The following is a 20,534-nucleotide window of genomic DNA, read 5'->3' as shown; positions in this document are numbered from 1 at the left end:
TTCGTCTCTCCTCCAAGAGACCTCCCCAGTCCGTCTCGGACTGGGGAGGTCTCTTGGAGGAGAGACGAAACGTTTCATTAGAGAAGAACCCGTCCAGAAGACCTATACAATTTTTTTTCTTTTGCTACTTCTTTTAGCTAGGCGTTGAAGCTTTATCAGGTGTTCTGCTTATTTTAGTTTATATCTATTCTGTTTCTTTTTTTAAACTCAGTTTCAGGTACTTCAGGAGTCTTTAATCATCCTTTTTATGTTTTTGGTTAAAATTAGATGTTTATTTTTCCATTCCTGGACAGTCTGCAGGTTTATTTCTCCAGATTAATCAGACTTTTTATTTTATTTTTAGCAGAACTCAGCGTTTAACTATAAAACGGACCCATTTTAAAGCATTTCGTTCTTTAGTTAATTGATTTTTACAAACATAATTGTAGAAATCTCAGCCTGCATTTCTCAGAGTGTCCACAGGAGGGAGCTCAACTTTTAATCACAGATAAAACAACAGTTTCCTCTGATCCACAACAGTTTTGAGAGAAAAATGTCGATTTAACAAACAGGTTAAATTAAAAACCATCAGGAAGGTGTTTATGTGGGAAAAACTCAATATAAATGAATCATTTTTATTTAGAAACATCAGATTATTTCAGCTGCAGACTGACTTCCTGTTTCCAGGTGAGTGGGCAGCACGATGGCTCAGTGGTTAGCACTGTGGCCTCACAGCAAGAAGGTCCTGAGTTAGATCTCCAGATTGGACCTGGGGGTCTTTCTGTGTGGATTAAATAACGGTAAATTTAAAAAATGTCAAACATTCACCTGAAGGTCCAGCGAAACTGTTTAATCCAGGATCTGAGCGATGATCCGGTTCGATGAGATTAAATCTGAGAACTCGTCAGGCTGATGGGTCCAGCCTCCTGATCCGGGACCTGGTTCAACATCAACCTGAGCAAACATGAAGAACTTCCCGTCATCAGTCAGATTAAAGCCCGGGATTAACAGCTGGATTATTCTCTGATCGCATGACAAAAAATATTTATTAAAAAATCATCAAGGATAAAAAATAAAATCTTGTTTGAACTAAATATCTTTATTGTGATTCATAAGATATTTTGCTAACAAGCAGATTTTCTTTGTCTGGAGACCAGAACCTGGTGGAGGTCAGCAGGTCGAGGCCCAGCAGCCATGTTGTCCTCTGGAGACCAGGTCAGGGTTCAGGACTCTGAGAAAATTCAGATTTTAATTTTGTTTTTCTTCTAGTGTTCAGTTTGGGACTGCTGCTGTAGACTAGAGACGGAGAAATGAAGCAAACAGGATTTACAGATAATTAAACCAAAGCAGACGTTTCCTTCCTGCCATCAGAGGACAGGAAACGTTTGTCCTCGGGGGTCCTGATGAGACTTTGAAGGTTTCAGACCACCTGAGAGGATCCATGAAGATCAGCTGTCTGCTCACAAATATATGAAATTAAATAAATAAAATCCACTGGAAGAAAACCGATACTTTAATAAAATGTGTTTGAGGCCTAAACAACAAATTAAATACAAAAAGAAAAGCTAAGAAGAAACATGTAATTTATAAAGATCAGCTTTGATTTGCAAAATAAATGTTTGAAAAAAAAACATCACTGACAAGAAAATAAATCCAGTTGACTCAAACAAAAGATTTTTACAAAGTAAAATAATTTAGTTTAAAAGCTAAGTTTAACACTTAAAATTAAAATAATCTAAATTCAATCCAAAAAAGATAATTTGATATAAGTTCTATAAAAAATTATTTTATTCAGCAGAACTTCAGCCTGTTAGTTTCATAATTAAGATTTTTCCAGCCCTTATTTATTTACAGTTTGTATTTGCATGCATAGTCTACTTTCGTTAATTTATTTGTTTTATAAAATTTATTTGTTTACCCAACTCAAACCTTATATAAACTAAATACAAACTAAAATGAACTATAAATAAAATTATTAATAGTTATTCATAATAATTGTAGTTATATAAAATCTTGTTTTGTTGTAAAGTGTTCCATCTTCCGGCCCGGACCCTTCCACCTCTGTCTACCCGGGGTCAGGCTCCTGGTCCCAGTCTCTCGCGCTCCGGTGTGTCGGCAGGTTGGACGGATCCTCCGCGGTGACCACCGGAGGTTCTGCGGAGCTCGGAGCCGCAGAGGTGGCGCCCTGCCCGGCCCGAGAGGCCTCTGAGGCTCCGGTGGATCGGACCGGGGGAACCGGGGTCACTCCGGGAGAGACTGGAGAAGTAATCTGATTACTTCTGCTGGTCACGTGACTCTCCGGTTGATTGACGGAGTGGTTTCTGTCAGTCAAACAGTTTTTCTGAGGCGCTGCTCCTGCAGCTCCAGAACCAGATTCAGCCTCAGTCTGGGTCCAGGTGTGCTCTCCGGTCCTGGTCCTGGTCCTGTTCTGGGCCGGTCCGGGGGTCCAGATGAAGCCGTAGTAAACAGTCAGGATGACGGCAGCCAGAGACACGGACAGCAGGTAACCCGCCACGATGCTGAGTCGGACCCACTTCCGGTTCCCCACCTGGTTCGCCTTCTCTCTGGGATAGATGGCGGGTTTGGGGCGTCCTGCTGGACCGAAGCCCGGAGTCCAGCCCTTCTTCTCCCGCATGATGTGCGCGTGGAGGCGGGGTGTGCGGGTCTGTCACAGCCGGGCAGAGAGTCTGCAGCACCGGCCGAGAACCGCTGCCTCCTCCCGGATCTGAACCCCCCTCCAACAGGTCTACAGTTAAAGCGGGTCTGTGTGGACCGGAAACTCTTCTGCCTTACCTTACCTTCAAAATAAAAGGTTTTTGTTTTGGTTTGGGAGTCCATTATAAAAATAAATAAATAAGAGTAATATGAGTTTTAAATTTACAATTATGTGATGCAAATCTATATTTATGTGTTTCAGCCATAAATTTAACTTCATATTTAATAAATCCAACTTTAAAACGTGTTATTTTAAAGGTCTTAAAAGAGCATTTGAAATTAAAACATTACTTTTCTCTTGATTATAAAATTTAACAACATGATTAAAACACAATTATGACTGTAAAACTTGTGATTATTGAATACACAATATCAGTTTGACATGGATTATGATGGATTAATCTCATAATTATAATTTTTAAAAACATAACGACGGAAACTCGTAATTATAACTTTAAAACTTATTAGAAAGGCTTTCAAAGTTGTGAAATATCTTTGAATTAACATAAAGTGACTTTGGAACCTGTATTTATGGCTTTGAAAATCACAATAATGACTTCAATCTTATAACTTTAAATTTGCTTTGAACATTGCACTGAAAGGAACAAGATGAAAAAAACTGCCACAATCTTGTGTTAAAACTTTTATTATGTCATCAATTAAAGATGGTAAAATAAAAATTTTATACTTATGATCTATAAATTCCCAGCTTGTGTTTAAGCAACAGTAAATTCAGTGATAAATGAAGCAGCTTAAAGAAATACAATGTGATTTTTAACAAATACAACACGTGCAATCTTCAATATTTCTTTGGTTAATAATTATTTGTGAAGCTTCAACATTTAGGATGAGCTCAAACCGAAAACAAATAAAATAGGAACGCTAACTGGATTCAGACTCACTGATTAATATCATAGAAACAGACTAATTCTTTATTTTTAACTTTCTTCGACCTTTGTTAGTTTAGTTTTTCGGTTCGGCTCCATGTCTTCATCAGAAGGATTCGATCTGTCAGCAGAAACGGTGGTAAAAGTTGTTTTTTGGTGTCAGATTTGGCTCCAAACATCCAGAAAATCCTGTGAATCAAAAACAGATTAGTACAAATTAATGAGGAACAAAAATATTAAAAATCCAAACTGTTACTGTTCAAGATGGCCGCCAGCTAAAAAAAACACAACAACTCACCAATTCTTACAGATAAAAAGTTATTGTGGTGCAAGCTGAGAGTAATTTACATCTGTTTAAAACTTCATCATTACCTGTGACAGTGTTTGGTGTCTCTTCACTCCTCCAGGCCCTTCTTGGAGGATCCGTCCCTGGTTTTGGCCCTCAGCTTGTTCACCTGTGACTCAGCCATGTCGGCCCTCTCCTCAGCCTCCTCCAGCTCGTGCTGCAGCTTGCGGAGTTTAGCCATGTTAGCGTTAGCCGCCTCCTCCGCCTCCTCAGCCGCGCGCTTGTAGGACTTGACTTTTAGCTGCAGCTTGTCCACCAGGTCCTGCAGGCGCGCCATGTTCTTGCGGTCCTCCTCGGTCTGGTACGTCAACTCTTTGATGCGGCGCTCGTACTTGCGGACCCCTTTGATGGACTCTGTTCCTCTCTTCTGCTCTGCTTCCAGCTCGTTCTCCAGCTCCTTGATGCGAGCCTCCAGTTTCTGGAGCTGCTTCTTGCCACCCTTCATGGCGATCTGCTCGGCCTCGTCCAGGCGATGCTGCAGGTCTTTGATGGTCTGCTCCATGTTCTTCTTCATGCGTTCCAGGTGGGCGCTGGTGTCTTGTTCCTTCTTAAGCTCCTCGGCCATCATGGCTGCATCTGTTATGGCCTTCTTTGCCTTTTCCTCTGCGTTGCGGTTCTCCTGGATGGTCTCCTCCAGCTCGTTTTGAAGGTTGAGCAAGTCGGCCTCATGCTTCTTCTTCTGGTTGATCAGGCTGGTGTTTTGAGAGTGCAGGAGCTGCATCCGCTCCGTCACGTCAATCAGTTCCTGCTCTGCCAGTTTGCGGCTTCGTTCAGTCTGTTCCAGGGCGGCTCTCACCTCTTCCAGCTCTGCTTGGATCAGGTTGTGTCGGCGCTCCAGCAGGGTAGTGTTCTCTCTCAGGTCGTCGTTGCAGTGCTGAGCGTCGTCCAGCTGTAGCTGAGTGTCTTTCAGGAAGGCCTGAAGGGTCTTGACCTGCTTCTGGGCCTCAGCTGCCTGCCTGTTTGCTTGGCCCAGCTGGATCTCCATCTCATTCAGGTCCCCCTCCATCTTCTTCTTGACTCTCAGGGCCTCGTTTCGGCTCCTGGTCTCAGACTCCAGAGAGGACTGAAGAGACTCGAGCATCCGTTGGTAGTTCCTCTTGGCCTGCTCCATCTCCTCATCTTTCTCAGCCAGCTTGCGCTCTATATCAGCCTTCACTTGATTGAACTCCATCTGGGCTCGAAGGATCTTGCTCTCTTCGTGCTCCAGGGTGCCTTCGGCCTCTTCCAGCGCTGACTGGAGTTCAGCCTTTTCCTGCTCCAGCTGTTTCCGCATCTTCTCCAGCTCGTGGGCGCTGCGGCCACCCTCTCCAAGCTGCTCGGTGAGGTCAGAAATTTCCTCCTGGAGGTTCTTGTTCTCCCTCTTCATCGTCTCAAGGTGATCCAGTGATTCTTCGTAAGAATTCTTGAGTTTGAAAAGTTCGGTACTCAGAGACCGAGCTTCCTTCTGGGAGGCCTCCAGTTCACACTGCGACTCCTCAAACTTCTGCTTCCATTCAGCCAGGACTTTATCAAAGCTTCTTTGCTTTTTGTCCAGCACTGCAGAGGCTGCATTAGATCGCTCCAGATCCAACATGAGGTCTTCAATCTCATTCTGAAGGCGGTGTTTGGTCTTCTCGAGGGATGAACACTTTGCGTTCACGGCCTCGATGGCCTCTTCAGCTTCTTGAAGTCTTTGAACCAACTTCTTCTTTGCTTCTTCTAGCTCCTCTGTCCTCTGGATCCCATCAGTCTCATATTTACTCCTCCATGCTGAGACTTCTGTGTTGGACTTGGACAGAGCTCTCTGCAGTTCGGCCTTGGCCTCCTGCTCCTCTTCAAACTGTTCCCGAAGCAAGTCGCAGTCATGGCGAGCAGACTGTAAAGCGTGGGCGAGGGCATTTTTTGCCTTCACTTCTTCTTCCAGCTGCCTGCGCAGATCCTCCACCTGCTGGTTGTATGAGTTTTTCCCTCTGGTAAGCTGTGAAATCAGACACTCCTTCTCCTCCATCTGGCGTCCCAGCTCACCATTCTCTGTGAGCACTTTGGCCTTCTGGGTTGTCAGGTCATTGATGGTCCGCTGAGCCTCCTCATATTTGCTCTTGTACTCGTTCATGCTGTCTTCCATTGTTCGGCACATCTTCTCAATGTTGGATTTGGCCTTAACCAAACATTCCATGTTGGAGGACAAGTCATCCAGCTCCAGTTTCAGCTCGGTCTTCTCCTTCTCCAGTTTCTGTTTCACCCTCTGCAGGTTGTCAATTTGTTCTCCCAGCTCAGCCACACTGTCTGCATGTTTCTTTCTCAAAGAGGCAGCAGTTGCTTCATGTTGGAGGGTTGACTCCTCCAGCTCTCTGCGCAACTTCTGAAATTCAGCATCTCTCTTCTTATTAAGCTCTACCTGAGTAGACGTGGCTCCGCCAGCTTCCTCCAGGCGCTCACTGATGTCCTCCAGCTCACGGGAAAGATCTGAGCGCTGCTTCTCCACTTTTGCTCGGGCTGCACGTTCCGCATCCAGCTCCTCCTCCAGCTCCTCGATTCTTGCCTGGTTTTCCTTCAGCTTCTTCTGGAGCTGAACTGAGGCAAGCTGCTCATCTTCAAGTCTTGAGTTTATTTGGTTGATCTCAAAGTCTTTCTTCTTGAGTTTTTCTTCAAGCTGTTGCTTGTCATTCTCCAGGTCCATTAATGTCTCCTGGGTCAGTTTCAGGTCCCCCTCGAACTTCCTCTTGGAGCGCTCCAGGTCCATCCTGACTTTCTTCTCTTGCTCAAGTGAGCCCTCAAGATCATCTACTTGCTGTTCCAGTTTAGCTTTAGCTTTGGTCAAACTGTTGGCTTTATCTTCTTCACTCTGCAGGTCATCCAGTGCCTGCTGGTGGGCCTCCTGCAGTGCCCTTTTCTCCTTCGTCAGCTTCAGGATGTTCTCATCCTGAGAAGCCATCTCTTCCACCAAGTTTTTCACCTTATTCTCTGTAGCATGCTTCTCCTTTTCCACCTTGGCCAATGTTAACTCCAGGTCATCGATATCTTTCTTCAGCTCACTGCATTCATCTTCTAGCTTGCGTTTCTTTGCTGTAAGATCTGCATTCAGCTCCTCTTCATCCTCCAGTCTTTCACTCATCTCCTTTAGCTTGGCCTCCAGTTGGATTTTACTCTTAATGAGCTGCTCACAGCGTTCCTCAGCATCAGACAAAGTGTCTTGCTCAGACTGAATCTGCAGAGTTAAATCGTTCTTCTCTTGGAGAAGAGTCACTATTTTTTCCTCTAGTTCCTTCCGCCGGGCTTCTGATTTCTCCAGAGCTTCTTTCAGCTTGTTAAATTCATCCTTCATGTTGGCCATCTCTTTTTCAGCCTCAGCACTCTTCAGCAGGGGTTTTATCTTGAAGAAGAGCTTCATCCAGGGCCAGTTCTTCACACCCAGGAAAGATCGGAGGTTCCACTGGATGACCATTAGGGCATCCCGGCGTTCCACCAGTTTGGCAAATGTCTCCCTCATGAGGAGTCCTCTGGCATTAGCCTGGAGCCTGGTCAAGATTCTAGAGAGTTGTTCATCTCGCATCTCCTCTAGTGTTCCCAGCAATCCAGCTTTGAAGAAGACCTTTGTGTGGCCAAATTTATACTGCGTGTGGTCAATGTCCAGTGATCCTAACAGCTTTTCTGCACTTTTTTTACTGTCAATGAACTGCCCCTCTGGGATGGCAGAGGCATTCAGGATTCTGTACCGCTGCTTAAAGTCACCGTAGAGCACCCTGTTTGGGAAGCCTTTCCTGCAAATCCTGATGCCTTCCAAGACACCGTTGCAGCGCAGTTGGTGCATCACGAGGCAGTTGTCCATGACCCCTGGAGTTTTCCTCTCATTGGGAATCAGACAGCGGACAAAGTGGGGATGAGTGGTCTTCAAGTTGGTCATCAGCTTATTCAGGTTTTCCCTGTGAAGAGCAGACACTGTTTGGAATGAAGAACCCTTCTTCTTAGCTCCTTTTCCACCTCCTTTGTCTGCACTATCGGATCCTGTATAGGTTGAAAACAGCAGACTTAACAGTTTCAGAGAAGATTTCTGAAAAAGGCCAACCACAGTTTCATTCAGAGGGTCTTTGTTCTTGACCAGCCAGCCGCCAATGTTATAGTCCACAGTCCCAGCATAGTGAACCAGGGCAAAATGAGCCTCTGCTTTTCCTTTTGCTGCCCTTGGCTTCTCAAACATCTTGTTTTTGCCCAGATGATTATCATAGAGCTTGGCCTTGAAGGTTTGATCACTGGCTTTGGGAAACATACATTCTTCCTCTAGAATGGAAAGAATCCCTAGAGGCTTTTCGATCAGGTCAATGCAGGCCTGCAAGTCCATCCCAAAGTCAATGAACTCCCATTCAATCCCCTCTTTTTTATACTCTTCCTGCTCCAGAACAAACATGTGATGATTGAAAAACTGTTGCAGCTTTTCATTGGTGTAGTTGATGCACAGTTGTTCAAATGTGTTAAAATCAAAGATCTCAAATCCAGCAATGTCCAGAACCCCTATAAAGTACTGACGGTGCTGCTTAGTGTCCAGTGATTGGTTGATCCTTACTACCATCCAGTTGAACATCTTCTCATACACTGACTTAGCCAGTGCACCGATGGCATAGTAAACTTGGTCTACACTTTGGCCCTTGGTGACATATTCATTTCCTACCTTGACCCTGGGATGGCACAGCCCTTTGATGAGGTCAGCAGAGTTCAGTCCCATTAGGTAGGCTGATTTATCGGCAGCTTCTGTGCCATCAGGTTCAGCCTGCTCCTCACGCTGCTTTTGTTTAAACTTCATGTTTCCGTAGTGCATGATGGCACCTGTCAGTTTGTAGACACCCATCTTCTCCTCTGAGGTGAAACCAAGAACATCAAAGGCACTGTCGGTGGCCAACAGCTCCTCAGAATCATTGATGGAGGCAACTGACACCTCTCCCTGGGAGATGTAGGAGTAGTCATATGGGTTGTTGGTGATCAGCAGCAGGTCCAGCAGCTCTGGCTTCTGATTGGACAGGATCTGGTAGAAGATGTGGTAGTTCCTCTCAGCCTTAAGCTGAAAGGTGACACGGGATTTTTCCAGCAGGTACGTCTCAATATCAGCAGAGGACAGTTTGCCGCTGGTGCCGAAATGAATACGAATAAATTTTCCAAAACGAGATGAGTTATCATTTCTCAAGGTTTTGGCATTCCCGAAGGCCTCGAGCGCTGGGTTTGCCTGGATGATTTGATCTTCCAGTGTCCCTTTGCTGCTGTCCTTTTTGACTGCACCTCCAACTGCAGCAATGCTGGCAAAGTACTGGATGACTCTCTTAGTGTTCACTGTCTTTCCTGCACCGGATTCTCCAGTGATGAGGACAGACTGGTTTTCTCTGTCTGTCAACATGTACTGATAGGCATTATCTGAGATGGAGAAGATGTGGGGAGGAGCTTCACTGCGCTTCTTTCCCCTGTAAGCTGCCACTACCTCAGAATCGTAGACAGGAAGCCACTTGTACGGGTTGACGGTGACGCAGAAGAGCCCAGAGTAGGTGTAGATCATCCATGCAGCATAACGCTCTTTGAGGTTAAACAGCACAGCAGGCTCGTGCAGGAAAGTGAACATCGCCATGTCTTCAATTTTATCAAACTTTGGCGGGTTCTGGGGGTGAATGTCAGTCTCCTTCACAGTCACCGTGTTCCCATCCTCTTTCTTCACAGTCACCATCCCTCCTTCTTTGCTGAGTATTTGCCCTTTCACATATTCTTCTTTATTATCGACAACAAAACATTCCGTCTTGATGTCAAAAGCTCTGGTCTGAGACTCCAGACGCTCCTTCTCAGACTTCCTTAGGTAAGGAGCAGCCTTTCCAAACTCAGCCATCAGAGCGTCACCCATGGCGATGGATAGAGCTTCACAGCAGTCAGAAGAACTGATGAAGAGAGTGTTGTCTTGCCGATGCTGATGAAGACTGTAACCGTCAGGCAGTCAGCAGACATTTATAAATGCTCCCTGTGGACCAAAAAAGGAATTATCTGATGGGACAAACCAGCTACTGATCTAAATTTGTCTCTGAATGCACTATGAGGGCAGATTCTGGACCTTAGACTGTTAGAATCCATTTTAGGACAAGCAGTTTCAATGCTTATCTGTTTCTGATAGCCACTGATCTAGCTCTTCATTGTAGATCGACTGTATCCTCATTGCTGCTCGTGAGGATCTTCTCTGTCTAATAAAAACTATAGGCCTGGCATTTTTTTAGGTAATGCCTGCTGCCCACCACGTTTCATGCCACAGTTTTAAAACTAAGATCACCACCAGTTTTATTAAAATTTACTTGTTACTGTTGTAATAAAGTGTGATGAAAAGTCTAAAGTGAAATAGTTCAAGTAAAAGAGGAGATGACTGGATCTGGATGAGAAGATGGACTTCCATAGTTTTAATTCAGCAGCACTAAAAATCTGTATTTTCCAATTTGTCACCAACAAACATCAGTCTAGATTGTGAGGAAACACGTGTAAAGAACCAGTGGTGCTTTGCTTCAGTTTTAAAGTTGACAGAGTGTTCTGAGATGAACTCAAGTGTTTGTGTCTCTTTATCTCTGACACTCAGGGCTCTTCAGCCTGCAAATAGAAACGAGACCGGTTTTTATCTGGGATATGTGCAGCTTACTCCAGCCTGAAGAGGCTGAAGTCAGTCTTCTGTTGGTTCTATATGTTCGTAACAAAGTGACAGATTTACATCTGTTTTGTTCATGAGAAATCTGACAAATTGTTTTATTAAATTTAGAAAAAAAAACACTTTTCATATTTTAGTGGTTACATGAGGACAAAACATGAGCGAGTATCCAGCTCAATATTGCTTAGAAAAACTGCATTATAAACTCTTATCCCTTTTCAGTCTACAAAATATAAAAATGTCTTAATCCATGCATAGGAATGGAGAAGTAGAAACTTAGTGTTTGTTGTTTTGTGGAGGATAGCGCATGACTCATAAAAAAGTAACTGTTTTTGGCATATTTCACAATATCTAAATGTGGGAAAAGCTGAACGTTTGTCAAATCAAAATGCAAAAATAGCTAGTTCTCAAATTAGTTATTAGCTAGTTAATCAAATTAACTTGTATTCATGTGTTATATTTGTATCAGGTTCATTCAGTGACACAGAGTAAAATACTAATATTTAAAGACACAGCCACAAAACACACAATAATTTGTTTTATATATTATGTTTTTAAAAAGATCACAAACATCAAAATGTTTTGAAAAAATGCAACAATAAAAAAATAATTTAGTTTAATAACAAAGAATGATTATAAACCAAAAATTTATGGAAGTTTTCTGCTAAATAATTAAGCTTTTGATTTAACCCCAATACTTTACTGTGAAACAGTTTTGTTTTCCGTTTGATTAAAAAAATCTTATGAAATATTTAATGTGACGGGGTAATAAAAAATAATTTAAACATTTTTTCACAAGTGAAAAACTTGTTTAAACATGATTTTTAACTATACCTTTAACATAAAATGGGACTGAATATGAATAAGAATAGGAACAAAAATATATTAAAATTTAACTTACATATCTGTAACTTTTCTGTTAAAACCTGTAGTTTGTTTCAAAAAGGTTCAGTTCAACTCCACAGTTTAAATAAAACTATAAAATGAAATAAAATAAAAACTTGAAAGAAACTGAAATGTAAAACATTAAAACTGTTTTTTCTTTTTTTGTCAGATGCTGCACAACAAGAGGTCAGAGGTCAAGAAGAGAACAGCACACAGCCGTACAGTCGTACAGGTGTGTTTACAGGTAAAACCATCTGTTTCTGGTTAAACAAACCAGTCAGCAGCAAGAGGTCAAAGTTCAAACCTCAGACTAAAGCCCTGGCAGGGAGGGGTGGAGCTTACAGAAAACATGCCATGATTGGCTGCTCAAATAAAAACAGATACTCAAACTGAACTGATCCTGGAAAGGGTGAGTTTGAAGCAAAACTGAGGTGATTCTCAGAAATAAGCCCAGCCGAGTGTCTGAGATATCAGGTGAATTTTAAACATAAAATCGATTCAAGCCAGTTGACCCTCAGCAGTGATATCAGGAGCCAAAAGCACAACTCGAGGTGATCTCACAAGGTTTGAGAATAATCCCAGGTATGACAGTGAATATACGTAGTTCTTAGTGAATTTTATGGATGATTTCCAGTAAACACAGATGAGCCGAAGAGATTATCACAGGTGAGTTTCAGGAATGAGCTCAAGTAAATTTAGGGTACAGTCCTAGAATATTCTTAGCAGTGATCTCAGGTATACACCCAGGTGTGTCTTCCAAGAATAAACTCAGGTAAGTCTCGTGTGTATTTCCTCATGTCGTACGCATTCTCTCAGGTATCATCCCAGGTCACCAACAGGCTTGTTCGTATTTGAGTTTCAGGTATTGTCCTACTTGAGTCCAACAGAAGCTGAATCTAAGATGTAACGCCACGCGCTTTTCAAGTATGAACTTGATCCCAAATGGAGGTATGATTCCAGGAAACTCCACAGGAATCTCAGGTATGAACTCAGGTGAGTCTCAGTTAAATTACAAAATGAATCTTGAGCATAGTGTCAGGTTTCAGCCCTTCTAAATCAAGTTTGAAGTTCAGGTCAGCTTTTGGTATAATCTCAGTTAGATTTCAAGCCTGGTAACAGGTGACCAAAAAAGATCTCAGGTACACTCTTGATGACTCTCAAGTATAAGCCCCTGTAAGGGTCTGGGAAATGTTCAGGTACGATTCCAAGTGGGTCTGAGCTGATCAGCAGAGCGACATACGTTTGCGGTACTGCTCCACCAGTGGTACCAGGCAACGTGGCGGGCCGGCCTGTAGCAGAAACGGGTGCTCCAGCAGGTCACTGGCACAGCTGCGCTGCTGCGTGTCACGAGTCAACATGCAATTCAGGAAGTCCTTCAAAACTGGAGACACCTAAACAGAAAAATAATGACATCATCAACCAGTGCCAGGACTTGCCATAACATCAACATCTGCAGGTACACAGTGCCTAACGTTAAGTATTTGCAAATGTTTATTAGAAGACCATGGTCCACATAAAGCACATTTTAGACCAGAGTCCTCATTTTGTATGAAAACCAGAATGTGTGTGTGTGTTTAACTGACCCTCTGGATGTTCTTCACACTTGGCTCTGCTTCGTCTCTCAGCTTCTTCATGGCGCTGATGGGCGTTTCATTAAAATATGGAGGCTCACCATCCACCATCTCTACCACCATGATGCCCATTGACCAAATGTCCACCTGAGGGACACGAGACACTGTTAGGACACTTATAACCGTCTCTGTCATTTTAAACCTTTAGCATGCTTCTGTGATTTTACATGTTTGATTTTTACATTTTATATCACAGCTGCTGACCAGTCGACACTGACTAGCTTAAAACAAGCTGAAAAGTATTTTTATGAGGACACAAGTTGACAGTTTGCACCACATTCTCCTCACAGTTGGATGAAAACTGTTCTGTTTAGATGTTTCAGGATTGTCACCTCGGTGCCATATGGCATTTTGGAGATGACTTCAGGAGCCATCCAGTACGGCGTCCCGACCAAAGACTTCCTCTTTGGCACATCTTTATTGATCTGTGCGCAGAAACCAAAGTCTGACAGCTTTATCTGTAGCCAGAAAAAATAAAAATAAAAGAGAATCATTACATGTCTGTTGTCTATGTAGTGATTAAATACTTTGTTTTGTTTCTTTTCATCAACGTCTTCAGACAGATAACACAGAGCTGTGATTTATTCTTCCCCCTCAGCCATTTCTGCTAAAAAAACTTACGAATGTTTGTTATTACAAATGTCACGCTGTATTTACTGTAAACTGTCACAAATACATACAATTTACTATAAAAACAAAAACGGTGTAATAGAGGGACATTTAAAATATGTCAAAAATTTATTCTCTCTCTCTCTCTCTATGAGCTCTGACTGCAAACTGAAATAACTCCTAGTAAATTTATTTAGTTATTTAAATAACCTGATTAAGCGTGTGTTTGCAAACCATCATAGTTTCAGAATCTCATTTGCAAAACTGAGTACTGATGTGAATGATGTGCTAGAATACTGTAATTTCTCTGGAAAAAAGAGAAAATGCTGCTTAAATTTAAAGTTCTGCTTAAATCATTTAGCATGAGCTGTGTGTTAAAATGTAAAAACAGGTTTTCTGAAGCTCGGGGTCCTCACAATGTGATGAAGACAAATATGTGTGTTTGTTTCTTGTTCATTTAAAAATTAAAAACTGGTATGAATAAGTACCGGCCTTTTTTTTAAGTGTTTTATTTATTATTATTGGTATTTTTCAGAGTCATGTAAATCTGTGATGTCATCAAACAACGTGAGGAACAGATGTTACCCTGCCGTCCAGAGTCAGCAGGATGGAGTCGCTCTTGATGTCTCTGTGGATGACGCCCTGGGAGTGGAGATAGGTCAGAGCCTGCAGAACGCCCTCACACACCGTCGCTATCTGCTCCTCATTCAACCTGAAGATCACAGTTTGTACTATAATTTCTAAATTTTTTTAAATAATTGTGTTTGTAATTACAAGCTTGCAATGTTGTGCGTGTGTTGTCTTTTATGCTGCATATGTGCACACATTTTTTATTCAAATTCTGTTTTGTCTTTATTGTTACCTCCGCCAACGGCGTGGTAATGTTTTCGGTCGCGTATGTCCGTCTGTCTGTCGTTCAGTCTGTGGACAACATTACTCAAAAACTTGAGGACGGATTGTCATAACATTTTTACCACATGTGGGTGCTGGCCAAAGTAACACACCATTAAATTTTGGTGATGTTCCGGGTCACGATGCGGATATAGGAATATTTTTTCTTTTAATCCTTTCAGATCGGCAAAGCTGTGATGCTTTCACAGGGCTTCTGTAAAAAACTGTTACAGCTTTCAGTGTTTGGACTTCAAACTTTATAAAAGTAATGTTAATACCAGATGTAGTGATGAATAATTCTTGCCATAATGTGCACATTTTTAAACATTTGGTGCACATTTAGAGAACGTTTTGTGACTATGAAGTGTGTGACTGCACCATGAAACCCATTTTTCCCATTTCCTCAAACACACCACATTGTCGGTAGGCTTGTACACAGATCGATGAAGATTGAGGAAGAGGAGTGACGTGGTGGACTTCAGACTCGGAGGTTGTTTGTTTGTTCATTTTTATTATTATTTAAATGAGGCCAGATCAAGTCGAGAGCTCTTTGTGCGCCCCTCTATCCACCTCTCGCCAAACTTTGGGGAAAAAAGAACGCGCAGAGCGTGGTTGTGACTGCTGTGTCTGGTCCTCACAAAGATAGGAAGACGCGTGTGTGTCTGTGTGATTAGACGCGCGATAAAAACTCTGCTTTTTTGAATCACGTAGCACCGATGCGAAAGCTTTCAACAAAAACGTCGGATGACGAGTCTGACTTTTTTCCTTTTTTTCCACATTGGACTCCACCGGGAAGAGATTCTGTGCATACTGCCTGCTTAAATGTTCACTACGTCAGAACTTATTTGGCAAAAGTGTTTCCATCTCTGCTTTTGTGCATTAAATCTATTAAAGGATGGGGGAAATTGGACTTGGCGGAGGTTTGCACTCTCCGAGGCCTTCTAGTTTACATTGTTTTTCTGGAGTTCCTTTGTCTCTTTATTATATTCGACATTTATCATTTATTGTGTAATTGGTTTGAAAAGACCACCTCTTGAGTCTTGAACCATGCAACAGGTTCCAGTGATTTTATTATACTTTTTTCCTCACCTGGTTTCACCAATGATGTGGGTCAGCGCGCCGCCCTGCAGGTACTCCATAATGACCCACAGCTCATCCTCCACCAAAGCGCTGCGGAACATTTCCACTACGTTCATGTGTTGGTAGTCCCTCATGATGACCACCTGAGAGGAACGGAAGAGTTCAGATTTACCACTCGGATCTTTAAGTACAGATAAAGATCAGCGTGTCCAGAAGCCCCGCCCCTTGCACCTCATTAAAGAGCAGTTCTCTGCGCTGCTGCTTCCTCAGGTCCATCATCTTCACCGCCACCTGACGCCCGGTGTGCCTCTCTCGGGCGATGCATACCACGCCCGTGGACCCCTCGCCGATTTTCACAAAGTTCTCCAGAGTCATCCTGGGGTCCCCTGGGTCCACAACCATCTGCAGCGCTGCCTTAAACTGCTCATGAGTCACTTTCTGCGGTCCGCCGCTGGGTGGGGTTTTGGCGGTGGTTACACGGGGGAGAGCTGGGGAACCCAAGGCGGAGGGATGGGGCTGCGAGGGGCTGCGGGGGGTTGGCGAGCTTGACGTTCTCGTAGGAGTGCTGTAAGTGGAGGCGGGGCGGGGAGAGAGCGGTGGTAGCCCTCTGCCTGTGATGAGGGGGCTGCTGGTGCCGTTAGGTGGGGGTAACAGAGGGCGGGAGGTGGGCAACTGAGGAGGAGAAGGAGAGCAGAAGAAGAAGCATCATAGTCCTAATGAACCACAAGCAGCTGTGACTCAAAACAAAACAACTTAATACAGAAAAAACACAACGAAACATGAAATTTGTGAGCAAAAAAAGCTTCAAATTAACTCTACGCTCTAGTTTGAGACAGTTTTCTTAGCAAACATGTCATCACAAATCATCAGCTCACATGAGAATTTTAATGGTAGTGAGTGAAAACAAATCTTGTTATTTAGTAAAACACGTTGTGTTTTTGTGCACAAAGCAGTCGTAAACATGCAGAGCAGGCTGCAACACTGTTTTTGACCTTTTTATGGCCTAAAAATGAGAAATCTTCACTAAAAACTATTGAGATGATCTATTTTTCTCCGTACATGACCTCGTTCTGCAATTTTTGTGCTATTTTGAAAAATTATACATCAAAACATTAGCTGCTTCGTGATATTTCAGCTGTAAATTTAGGTATTTCAGCATTTTACAGCTTTTGACATATTTAGCCTTTTCTGCCGTTGTTTTTCCTCACTGAAAATGAATGGAGCTCAATTTAACATCCTTAAAACCTTCAAAATGTTTATACGTCTTTATTACAGTTTTTACTTTTTTGTTTTAGTGCTGCTCTTAGCCTTTGTGCTAATTTCACCTTCATTCAGCTTTTATTTAGCTGATTTTTAGCATTTTCCTGCATTTTTAGTTAGCATTCTGACTTTTATAGGATTTTATCTGTTAATTTAAACTTTTTTGTGCTTCTTTCAGTAGATTTCTGCTAATTTGTTTTTTTACTTTTGTACAAATTTGAGTTTTTTTCTTTTTTTTCTGCAACTTTTCTGCTCTTTTCGGCCTTTTTGTTGATTGAAATGTTTTTGTACTTCCAGCTTCTTTCTGCTAATTTAGGCTTTTTATGCTTCTTTCAGCAGCTTTCTGCAAATAGAGCTACTTTTTTGCTAATTCGGGTAATTACAATTTCTTTTCAGCTAAATTCACATTTTAGTGATGATTTCAGTTTCTAACTGCTTAATTCAGCAAATGTTCTGTCATGGATTTCAGGCAGGAAAGAACCCATGGCGCGGGCAATTTCAAAAAAACCAAAAATCAAAATTTATTTAAACAAAAAGTGCTGACGGGCCAGCTCAAGAAACTCACAAGGCTTGGACGTGGCACAGCACAGGACACGAATAACCTTAAAGCTGGAACACACAGCACAATACAGGACAATGGGCCTCATGCATGAACATGTTCGTATTCTTCTCCTAAATTTCTCTTACTTTTGTTCGTACGAAGGGTTCGTACGAACATGTCACGTCAGATTCAACAAACTCTTCTATCTTCAGGAAAAGTGTGTAAATGAGGAGCGTAAACTGATGAATGCGTATCCAGGTGCTCATGCACGAGGAGAGGTGATTTACATAATTACCACTCTAAAAACACCATATAAGGATATTCGTTTCCTGCCCCACATACCAGGAAGTGTTCATTCATAAGTGACATCGCAAAGTAAAAAAGAAGAACTAGTTCGGAGATTGAAGTTCTGCTCTCGGAGATCCACAAAAAAAAGTCATTTTTAGCAGCGTCAGCTGTGGAACTAAAGGATCTGCTTTAAAGCCGAGGAATGAAATGATGACTGCTGTTAATGTCGTGTCTCCTGTGGGTCATACAGTCACAGAAATAAAAATCTAAATCATATTTATCTCTCTCTGTCGTCCTGCTGCGGTTTTTCTTTGGTCAAATATTTTTAATTTCAGTGTAAACTGTAGCCTACATGTTTCACTTATTCAGGGGAGCAGTCGCACACCCCCTCCCCCATCCCCCACAAGTGTCAGATGCGTTTCTGAAAAAAAGCATTTCAAAATGTCTCAAAACTTCAATTAACTTCATATTAATATTGTAGTGCCATACAACAATATTAATAGCCAATTTATTTTAATTTAACCAATTTATGTCGTTAGTCTAAATTATTACATTTAAAATTATAACTCTAATTCAAACAGAATAGCTTCTTGTCAACATAATTATGGAGTGTGATTTATTTTCAACTCAAAATATCTTCAAACTCATGAAATATGAAGTTATTAATGAAGAAAAGCCGTCTAACAGCAGACTGACTGCTCGTAAAATATACGACAGGTCTGGACCGCTCGTGAATTTTGTTCGTATCTGAAGAAAATCTTAGAATACGAAAACATTGGTGAATGCCACAAATTCTCCTAAATCACTCGTACGCACAACTTAAGAACAAATCTGTGCGTACGAACGGTTCTTGAATGAGGCCCAATGATCCGACAGGGAAGTAAATACAAGACAGAGAATATAAAGGTGAGACTAATAAGCACAAACAAGAAACACCTGGGGGAGAAACATGAGGATCAGGTGTGTGAGTGGGCGGGGCTGGAGCACAGGCAAACAGGAGGAAGAAAACAGATGACAGCACCGAAAACTAGAATAAAACATTAACACAGACACCATTCATGACGTGCTCGTTCTGCTTCTTTGTTAGATTTAGTTTTTCCAGATTTTGGGCTATTTTACAATAAAATTGCTCAATTTTTCTACATTTTTTCTGCAAAAATCTCTCTGTATTCATTCATTCAAGCTGCATTTTCACAGTTACATGTAGGTGACAGGTGAAAAATTCAGTTAAAAATATTTTATTTTTTCTGTGCAAAAGAAAAATACGTGTCTTACCCTGAGGTCATAAGAGGACTGTGGTCTCTTAGGAGTTTCTCTAGAAGAGGACAGCAGGTCAGGCAGGTGATTCGCACCTGGTCTGAGTCTTAGCTGAAACTTATTGGTGTCTGCAGTCTGTAAGTTGTAGAGACAGGAAGTCGGTCTCTGTTTTTGTCCCGCCCCCTCATTGCGGACACACCGTTCACTAGTGTCACCTGTTCTCAGAGGTGTCCCAGGTGTGAGGGGTGTGTCCTCAGTTGGAGAGCCCACCTGGGAGCTGGACTTGGTTCTGTGTAGGTCTCTGTTGACCTTGGGGCTGCCGCTCTCGCTGCGCACCTGTCTGATGCGGTCCTGCCAGTAGGTGGGGCTCCTGCCGGAATTCGTGCTCTGATTGTGGTTGTCAATCTTCTCGTAATGGTACGAATCGTTCTCCACCAGTTCCCCCAGCCGGCCCAGGGACTGGGCTCGTTTTCGTGCCGACGGGCTGCTGCGGCGCAGAGAGTTTGAGCCGGTGACGGACACACGGCCCATGTCAGCGATGACCTGACTGATGTAGTCACCGTGACCGATGAAGCTGCCGCGAACGATCGTCTGTAGACAAACACACACCAGATTACAGTGGTCTCACAATCACTCAGATATGTTAACTGCAAACATACAGAGGCCAACCAGATTCAAGATGGCCGCCACTGCTGGTTAACCTGACAAAAAATGACTCCAGTAATTTTACAGCATTTTCCTAAAATTGGACGTGGTAGTCCTGAACGCATCCTCCAAGTTCTACTTGATGTGTGAGATTTTAACTTGTGTAAACTTTCATCTTCGATGCTGTTATCTTATTAGCCTGTTTGTTGTTTTCCTGTTTTAAGGTTTATTTTTTTGGACTACTTCAGCATACTTTCAGGCCTGTTGCAATAAGGTTGGGCAAAATCTAATGGTGTGCAATTAATTGTAAGAAAAACTGTAAACAACTAATATTGTTGCAACAAGGCAGACAATTCCCCCAGACATTGGTCGGCTATGTTTATGCAACGACAAACTGTGTGAGCATCCCTTGGAATTCTATAGTGGTCAATGAAGGAAAGTGCAACAACACTGTCATAAGAATGCACACTCTAACTAAATGTACATACTGAACCACTTATAATGTCATTCAATTACTCTTGTATCAATTGAGTGGAATGTTATGTTGTTTGTTTTTTTCCAAATCCATTCCATGCTTTGTATTTCAACAAGTGTCCCTATAAATACCTAGAGATTCAGAGGGACAATGTGCTCTGCTGGAAAGCCCACATTGATTTTATATTCACAACTACAACAGAGACACATCCCATCCCACCCCACCCTACCCTACCCCAGCCCACCCTGCCTTATCCTATCCTATCCTATCCTATCATATCGTATCGTATCCTACCCTACCATGTCCTATCCCATCCCATCCCACCCTATCCCACCCCACCTTATTTCACCCTACCCTACCCTACCCTATCCCATCCTACCTTACCCTATCCTATACTATCCCATCCCACCC

The 20,534-nt window shown here is 42.5% G+C and overlaps 3 protein-coding genes across 4 annotated transcripts in view; all 3 read right to left on the bottom strand.

Moving 5' to 3' along the window:
• Positions 1–2,044: 2,044 nt before the first annotated feature.
• On the bottom strand, positions 2,045–2,614 carry LOC106528654 (putative transmembrane protein INAFM2). The gene has a single exon (XM_014023878.1). The coding sequence runs from the start codon at positions 2,612–2,614 to the stop codon at positions 2,045–2,047; it is 570 nt and encodes a 189-aa protein (XP_013879332.1).
• Positions 2,615–3,324: 710 nt separating this feature from the next.
• LOC106528671 (myosin-6) lies at positions 3,325–10,045 on the bottom strand. The gene is made up of 2 exons (XM_074559761.1): positions 3,954–10,045; positions 3,325–3,770 (listed from the first exon to the last, which is right to left on the bottom strand). The coding sequence occupies exon 1, from the start codon at positions 9,779–9,781 to the stop codon at positions 3,977–3,979; it is 5,805 nt and encodes a 1,934-aa protein (XP_074415862.1). The 5' UTR covers positions 9,782–10,045; the 3' UTR covers positions 3,325–3,770; positions 3,954–3,976.
• Positions 10,046–11,674: 1,629 nt separating this feature from the next.
• The window catches only part of pak6b (p21 protein (Cdc42/Rac)-activated kinase 6b), a 21,151-nt gene continuing 12,291 nt past the window's right edge, over positions 11,675–20,534 (bottom strand). For both annotated transcript variants that reach the window (XM_014023904.1, XM_014023903.1), the window contains 7 exons: positions 19,022–19,594; positions 15,889–16,329; positions 15,667–15,800; positions 14,272–14,398; positions 13,410–13,535; positions 13,030–13,164; positions 11,675–12,837 (listed from right to left, as the gene is read on the bottom strand). In XM_014023904.1, coding sequence (XP_013879358.1) covers positions 12,670–12,837; positions 13,030–13,164; positions 13,410–13,535; positions 14,272–14,398; positions 15,667–15,800; positions 15,889–16,329; positions 19,022–19,594 — 1,704 coding nt within the window. In that variant the 3' untranslated portion in view covers positions 11,675–12,669. The remainder of the gene's footprint in view (positions 12,838–13,029; positions 13,165–13,409; positions 13,536–14,271; positions 14,399–15,666; positions 15,801–15,888; positions 16,330–19,021; positions 19,595–20,534) is intronic.

Source organism: Austrofundulus limnaeus, unplaced genomic scaffold (genome assembly GCF_001266775.1).
Source record: "Austrofundulus limnaeus strain Quisiro unplaced genomic scaffold, Austrofundulus_limnaeus-1.0 Scaffold394, whole genome shotgun sequence".
NCBI lineage: Eukaryota > Metazoa > Chordata > Actinopteri > Cyprinodontiformes > Rivulidae > Austrofundulus > Austrofundulus limnaeus.
This window is presented reverse-complemented; position numbering and strand designations above follow the sequence as displayed.

What these genes read in the sequence shown, in the direction of transcription:
- LOC106528654 (XM_014023878.1), bottom strand. Translation starts at nt 2,614, where the DNA reads ATGCGGGAGAAGAAGGGCTGGACTCCGGGCTTCGGTCCAGCAGGACGC.
- LOC106528671 (XM_074559761.1), bottom strand. Translation starts at nt 9,781, where the DNA reads ATGGGTGACGCTCTGATGGCTGAGTTTGGAAAGGCTGCTCCTTACCTA.